This window comes from Aplysia californica, unplaced genomic scaffold (assembly GCF_000002075.1).
Source record: "Aplysia californica isolate F4 #8 unplaced genomic scaffold, AplCal3.0 scaffold00005, whole genome shotgun sequence".
In the NCBI taxonomy this organism is placed as follows: Eukaryota; Metazoa; Mollusca; class Gastropoda; order Aplysiida; family Aplysiidae; genus Aplysia; species Aplysia californica.
In genome coordinates, this window is record NW_004797275.1 from 2737073 (window position 1) to 2745356 (window position 8284).

The 8284-nt window shown below is 40.2% G+C and overlaps 1 protein-coding gene across 1 annotated transcript in view; it reads left to right on the forward strand.

The window, feature by feature from the left end:
• The window catches only part of LOC101863472 (putative molluscan insulin-related peptide(s) receptor), a gene marked incomplete in the record, with an annotated part of 140638 nt that overhangs the window by 125711 nt on the left and 6643 nt on the right, over positions 1–8284 (forward strand). Inside the window, 7 exon segments of the mRNA XM_013080393.2 lie at positions 144–315; positions 1829–1931; positions 3090–3151; positions 3730–3869; positions 5342–5406; positions 6109–6241; positions 7253–7412. Of these exon segments, the coding sequence (XP_012935847.1) occupies positions 144–315; positions 1829–1931; positions 3090–3151; positions 3730–3869; positions 5342–5406; positions 6109–6241; positions 7253–7412 (835 nt within the window).

Below are 8284 nucleotides of genomic sequence, written 5' to 3' on the forward strand. Positions count from 1 at the left end.
TACATATGCATATCAAAGACATTGTGGTCTTTGTTTGCTGGGTTTTTTTTTTTTTTTTCCCAGACTATCCCAGTGATGACGTTTTTCCCCCAGACCATATCAAAGATGTTGTGTGTGATTTTTTTTCTTTTTGATTTTTTTAGACTATACCGGAGACAGTGTGCGTGAGCACTCGCCGTTACCTCAACGCCAGCGGAGGTCACCGCCTCCCGGGCCTGGCCCCGGGCAACTACTCTCTCAAGATAATGGCTCACTCCCTGGCAGGCAACGGGAGCTTCACACCGGCAGTCTTCTTTTCTATACCGCATGTCGCAGGTAGGTTTGAATATATACCAATGTGTTGCGTGTGTCACTGGGCCCTTGTTACACAGGAGAAGCCTGGGGAGAGGAGTGTATTAACAATTTCTACTCACCCAGCGCGCAGAGCTGAGTACCTTTGTCCCCACATACCAGGATGCAGATGTGGTACATCAGTACTATACCTTGGCAAAAATACCACTATCAGTATGAAATTTTAGCACATTAATGAGAATGAACGTGACAATCGCGTGTTCACTGGAAAAAGGAATAAGAATCAGAACTAATGCCATTAACTCATTCGCTACGCCGAGCCGTGTGGGGCGGCGCGGCTAAAGTGCCGTCAGTACGCTAAGCCGCCCCCCGCGGCGCGAGAACCGATCTTCAATTTTAGCTTAGATTCTATTCCAATCCACATATCCATGTTAAAATAAAGGTCATAATATAATGTTGACTTCTGGGTCAAGCATTTCCACTGAAAATCGGAAATTTAGATTCAGTTTTGAAACGCGATTTCGGAGTTTATTCGACTTTGTTTTATCGCGATGCCAAAATTATAGCCCGGACACCAGTTTTTGTAATTTTACACAACAAAATCTATCATTATTTTGCCCACTAAAGAAGTGTAGGACTCTTTTTTATAATATTGATACGACTGGACTCGTATTGCCAATGCACTGTTATTGGGAAATCAATATTTTTGAGGGCTAGATCTACGTCTACTCAAGACATGTATAGGTTTATTCCAAATGCAATTCTGAATAATTCCATATAAGATACGAGCAGGTTTTTTTCTGATTGTGATCGTTTTTCAAGATTATAAATTTTTTTTGGTTTTCAATATCGGATGTTATGTTCAAAATGTACAAATAATATGGAATGTAGGTAAATAAATGCAAACTTTTCAATATTTTCCAGTTCTATATTCATTTATGGTTATTTTGATGTATCATTTGACTAGGTGCAAACATTTTTTGAGTTTCACCAAAGATTATAAATTTTTTATTTTCAAATTTTATCCGCATCCAATCAAAACTGTGTTGCATAATCGTCTCTTACAGGAACCAAAGTAGAAAAATACATGAATAAACATTACAGAGGTATTCTACAAACCATACTGAAAATATTGGTGTAAAATTCGTTGATATTTATCTGAATTTGTGGCCCCAAAGACCTTTTAACTGCCTAACAGTCATCATCTCTTTCGCTCTCCCGAAAAAAAAATTCGTCCACAAGCCGAAAATAATAAGTAGCGAATGAGTTAAATCTCTAGCACTTTTGTCACCTAAATTCTGTTTGTGGTGCCTGTGGAAAGCAGCCCTCATTCTAAGTACAGTCGACATTTAAAAAAAAATTCGCTGTAATTGTTTTAAACAAACTGACTTTTGTGGTCAAAGACCACTCAATCTTGTGTTATGTATGAGACCACTCAATCTTGTGTTATGTATGAGACCACTCAATCTTGTGTTATGTATGAGACCACTCAATCTTGTGTTATGTATGAGATGCCCTCTTTATTCATTCTGCACAGGTCCTGATGAGAATAACACTGGGACAGTTGTTGCCATCTTCTTAGTTGTTGCGACTCTGTTTGCCATCGTAATTGTCGTTGCAGTTTACAGATACTTCAGATGGTGAGTTGTGTAGTTGCTGTTGATAATGCTGTTTGAAAGAAAGAAATGTCTCTCGAGCGGAGTGCTACCATGTGCAAACTCCAATTTGTCGGGTCTTTTAGACAATTCTCCCCCCCCCCCCCCCCTGTTTATATTATTGTCTTGCTGTAGACCATGATTATATTCTATTGTGTGGTTAGCAATGTGTAATACTGAAATCAAGATTGAAAAGTTAAGTCAGATCTGAGTTTTTAGTATGCAGTTGTTCTAAACATATGAAAGTACAGTCGAACCTGCGTAAGACGGAATCGCAAGGGAGCGAGAAAAAAAATTCAGTCTTAGACAGGGGAATTTAGGGGGGGGGGGGGGTGGTTTCAAAGGCCCAGCCGGTGGGATCAAGGTTCGCTTGTCCGATCGGCAAACAGTGGTCAAAACTTCACACCTCTCAACTGCTATCCTGCCTGATAATGACATGTGTCAATTTTACTTATCCAATTACCACCAGTGCTTGCCTTTCATAGGACCACTGTTTGACCAATTAAAAACAGACACGTTTGAACATCTCTTTTGCTTCCACCCTTAGCCCCACCCACCAATGTCACCCCTCACTGCCATCATTGTAATAATTTGTAACAACGATTCGAGGAACTCTTTTCTCGGCTGGTCCTACGGTCAGGGCGACAGGCATTGGTCAATCTAATTTCACACCGTCCACCTCTGGCTTCTGGCTACCCAGGAAAGTTTCCGGAGTGGTTTGCTACTCGAGCACCCTAACGGGTAGTCGTGAGATTTCACACCCTCACTATACTGACCATCTGCATCACTCAGGGCTCACATGATTGGGTCACATCTACCCCAAAATTGCACCCCTACTCCCCTTCCTCGCCCAGCGGCATGGCCATTGCATTAAGTTTAGAGCCGACGGAACCAAACTTGCCAGTTTTGTTTCAAATCAGGGCTGAGCGGGCAAAGCATTTTCCGTCTTAGACAGGTGAAACCCTAGCAAGGGAGCGGATTTTTCTTTCCGTTTCCACGTTGGACAGGTTTCCGTTTTATACAGGTAATTAAAGAGGAATATATCAAGGGGGGAGCGGGGAGATTCTGTTAAGACAGGTTTCCGTTTTGTACAGGTTTCCGTTAAGGCAGGTTCGACTGTAATACTTTTCTACATTTCCTCAGGAAAAAGAAACAGGCAGAGACGATGGTTTCTCAAAATCCTTACTACATGCCCACTGGTGAATGTAAGTGTCTGATTGTTGGTAGATGGGAAATGTATGTAGCGCCACTGTTTTTTTTTTTTTTTTTTAGAAGAAAAGCTCATTTGTTGCAGATGTGCTCAGTATTCCTGTCTGTATTGACCTGTTGACGGGTTAGTTTGGGTTGTTTGTGGGTGCTCTACGGTAGTTTGCTCCTTTTCTATTGTTACCATTATCAAAGACCTTTGCTGTTGGATTTAGGGTGCATCTCGTAGGTTGTTCTATATGCGATTCCTCTTGCGTTTTTGTCTTTGTGTCGGTCTTGCTTTTTTTTCAGAACTAGATGGGACTTTATTGTGTTGATATGCTTGAAACAAACACTCTAATACTTATATTTTTCTGATTCAACTACGATGTTGGCAAGATCCGTTTCTGGTGAAATGTGGCCTTTACTGAGCTGACTTGCTATAAAGGAGTGGGTAGTTGGAGAGCGTCAGTGGTGGGTTCTACTTCTTTATTATCCCTTTGGTATTTCTATGTGTATTCCTCACTTTTTGCCTACAAAAGTACCAGATTATTCCTTCCCTCCTCCACTCTGTAATGTGGCCTTTGTTCTCATACAGTGTACATTCCTGATGAGTGGGAGATGCCACGTGACAACATTCGGCTCATTAAGGAGTTGGGCCAGGGCTCGTTTGGCACTGTGTGTGAGGGCCAGATGTACAACCCACACACCAAGACACATATCAGCGTGGCCATCAAGGTTAGTCATTCAGGGGGTTGTTTGGAGGGAGGAAATGGGAGAAGAGTTTGAAAGGTTTATGATTTGTGACACATGCTAACTAAATGAGTTACTTCTGGCAATCTGTGAATGGAGATATTGGTTGAAAATCAGCACTTGGTCAAATTTGCCTTTTTTCAACTGATGCCATTTTCTTCAAATTTAACGCATGTTAAAAAAAAAAAAATCATTCATACTAATAAATAGTACAAACTCAACCTATAAGTGTGATGCATCTATGTCCATAGTACTAAAACGTGAGAAGTAACTCATTTTGTCTGCAGGCCTCACATTTTCTCCTACAACTTAAAAGGGAAAGTTAGGAGGGATGGAGCAGGAGGGGAGTTTGAGAGGCGTATGGCTTTCTCTTCACTGTTTATGAGTCCTACTTTTTTTTCTTTCCCTCTGTTGTCTCTGTCTGTCTGTCTGACTTTATCCCAGCACTAGATTATGAACTTTATTATGTCAATGTGCTTGTCTTAACTCAAACAAACAAATTAACACTGGGACTTTCAGATTTCTTGAAGGTATAGACTCTAAAATTATATAATATAAATTTGATTATTATTTTTATTATAAATATAACTTAGAAATTAAGTTCTCGGCTTACTGTGTGCCTATTTATTGGGTCGAAGTCAGTTATGTTGATGAAAACATCTCTAGAGGCACCTGACTTTGGAATCTGGTAAGGAGATGTATACTCGTAAAATTTGGCAACAACATGTGGAGACTGCTTTATATATGAGTAGTGACACGAAGAAATGAGTGGCATGTTGCATTTTGACAATATAACACCACAGGGATCAAATTAGAATTCTGTTCAAGCCCTACAAGTGGGAGAAGACAATATCTGTCTTGTTGCCTTAGTTCTAAATTTATTGTTGCCTCTCCAGTTTGGGAGTGAGAACCCCACAGCTTTGAAAAATATCTGGAAACAGATGAGTGCTACAGTGGACTCATTTTGTCTCATTGCTCTACACAAACAAATGCACACACACACTTTTCTGGGCACACTGTTTGTTCACTTTGTATTTTACTTGTCAGTAGTATGTATGACCTTAGTTTGATTCCCCAAAGAAGCTGTCTTGAACTTTAGTAGGCTTCAGTAGGGTTGGGGAGTTTTCAAGGCTTTCTGCCTTCTTAGCACAGTCCTATTGGGCATAGATGTTTAATTCAGAGGTTTGTACCTCTTTTTTAGCCTAATAGTGTTGAAAGGGGTGTTATGCCTGTACCAGACCAGACCATACCACATCATTTTACCAATGGGTGGTAGATGGGCTTTCTTCTTAGTTCTTAAAGAATCGTTGCAGTGTTTTTTTCCTCGCATGCTTTTCTCTTGACGCTGTATGATAGTTATACGCTATTTCCCCAAAATCTACAGCTTTGCACTTCTTTAATTTCATTGTAATAACTTCACATTCATGGTCTATTTGCCTATTCTTTCCCCGCCCCAGACTGTCAATGACAAAGCTGATTTTCACGAGAGGATCAAAATCCTGACCGAAGCAACCACCATGAAGTAAGTCAAGTCAAACCGTCTGCTCTGTTTTACTTGGATTTCTGTCTCTTAAATTTTTCCTTCAAGTTTCTATCTTCTGTCTTCTTTTCAGTTTCTATGTTTCTATTGTCTTTCTATGGATTTGTCTTTGATTTCCTTCTTTGGATTTCTGTCTTCTTATGTCTTCCTTTGTAGATAATGTATGCACCCTTAAGTGTGGTCTGTTAAAATTACACATAGAGATAACGTACTTAAACACTTGTGTTCGGTCTGTTTGGGTGATATTTACAGTGTGCGTATGTGCGTGCGTGCGTGCATTCGGGAGTGCGCATGCGTGTGTGTGTGGGCGTGCGTGTGTGTGTGCATTCATGTGTGTGTGTGTGTGTGTGTGTGTGTGTGTGTGTGTGTTTGTGTGTGTGTGTCTGTGTATGTGTGCTTGTGGGGTTTTTTTCTTCTCTATTTATTCTTCTTGACTCTTGAGTGTTTCACTTTCTTTCCTTCTTTATTCCTTCTTTTTAAGTACAGGGCAGAAATCTATACTTTCTGTCTTTCTTTCTGTTGTGGTTATCTCCCTTTTTTTCCTTACGCGTTACTCACACGCGTAACACTTCTATTCTAAAGCACTTGTATGACCTATTTGTGTTGCGAATGCTGTAGAACTCTGAACTAAAACTTTTACTAAAAGTAAACTAAAGACTTTGGCCATGCCTGCTCATCCCACAGGGTGTTTGAGTGCCACCACGTTGTGAAGCTGCTGGGCGTGGTCTCCAAGGGTCAGCCGGCGCTGGTGGTCATGGAGCTGATGGCTCAGGGCGACCTGCGGAACTACTTGCGCAAGTGTCGGGTGGATGAGGAGGTGATTGTTTAAGATAAGATAAGATAAGAAAGATAATATTTATTGTCCCAGAGGGGAATTTTTCTTGGCTTTGCAGGACTGTTAAAACACATGCAGGTGTACGTAAAAATTAAATTGATATTACTCTCATTAAAATTCAGTATGAAGAGAAAAATAAAGCTGACAATAATGATCATATCAGATCAGATGCATCACTCCACCACACCCTTGCTGGTTATGTTCTGTCTTCTGGCAGTGGGTTGAACTACTTTGTTTCTCATCTGAAGAGTATAGGGGGAAAAGTGATAGTCAAGATATTTTCAATTCTTGCCATTTTGTGTGGTTTTGGTAGGCTACTTTGTTTGCCTTGTTCCTATTTGTGTAGCAATACCTGCTTAAAAACAGATGTAGTCACATCATCATCATCATCATCATCATCATCAAGTGCCAGATCAGCGAAAGACATCTGTGATCATGGTTCTTCTCTCATTCCTTTGCTCAGATGCTCTAAAAAAGTCACATGTGGGTGGTGAGGTGGGGGGGGGGGGGGGGGTGTGCCCTGGTGTGGTTTGCTTCTTCTTTCCTATCAAACATCTGTCGTCCGTATCTCCCTTTCTTCTTTTTTATGTTTGTTACTCTCTTGTAACAGCTCTAATCTTCTGGCGCTCATATGACCTTATGCAGTTGCGAGTGCAGTGAAACCACTACAAAAACTAAAAAACTACCAAAAAAAGTCACATACTAGTGACAAATTTAAAACAGTCATATATGGAAAGAACAGTAGTAGTCCATTTGAGCCTGTGTAAGAAAGGCAGTAGTTGTCATTAAACTTCTCTCTGGAGTCCTTGACCTCACAGGCCCAGCCAATACTGAGTGTGTCTGTTATTTATTGCTGGCATTAAAGAAATTTCTATACTTTTCTCTGAAGTTTTAGAAAAAGCCAACCAATATTTTGTATTATCTCAAAAATGTGAAGTTTTGTCCAGTATTTTTATATGTGTGGTCTTTACATTTATCTTTCCTCTCTTGCAGGAATATCTGGAGTATCATCCGCCCACGACCAACCAGATCCGACAGATGGCAGGAGAAATTGCCGATGGAATGGCCTACCTGGCAGACAAAAAAATTGTGCACAGAGATCTGGCGGCTCGTAACTGTCTGGTGGCTAAGGATCTTACCGTGAAAATAGCAGGTCACTCATAATTTCTCTAACTACCTTTTCCTTTTCATAACAGAATTTCATATCCTGATGAGGATACGACAGAGTTAATATAATAATATACTCGGGGATCCTAAATTCTCTATTAGCCTTTATTTGTTCATAACAGAATTTCTTATCCTGGAAGAGCTTGGCAAATTTACCCCCTGAGGCGCATGGTTAGCATCTTGGCTGCCTGCTTGTGCAATGTTATTGTCATCTGTCTTGCCTAGCTCTTGTAAGTTAAAATTTTCTTTAATAAAACTCTTTTGAAATGCATGGTAAAAGTCCTTGCTGTGTATTCCTGCTCTGAGTTAAACACAGTTTGTCTATTATCCATTCTTGATGACACCTGCTGAATATTTTCCTCGGGTCTGTGATGGTTGGAAGGCCCCACCGATTGGTCCTATTTCTCTTCTTTCCCTCTGTTGTTTCTGTCTGTCTGTCTTTCTGTCTGTTGTGCTTTTGTCCTGGCACTAACGAACTAGTATTGTGTCAGTGTGCTTCTCCTTTCTCAAAAATGTTTTGCTACAGGCCTACTTTTTCTTGCCGCTCAACACAGATCTGATTTGAATGAAATCCGATTCAGTTCTTCAATTCCATGTCCATTGGTCTTAAGCTACTTATCGTAAATAACATGAAGATAAACAGGTCTATTTGCATGACTCATTATAAATGAGTTGAAAATACAGATTCTTATTATTTTGTGTTTATGTGCAATATACATGTTTCTTTGCCACAATCAGTTTGTATGTAATTTGAATCTTCTAGGGTTCTTGAGACTCGGAGATCACCCCCCCCTAAAAAAAAAAAGTTTAAAAAAATAATAAAAATAACCCCCCAAAAAGCAACAACAAACCAAAAAA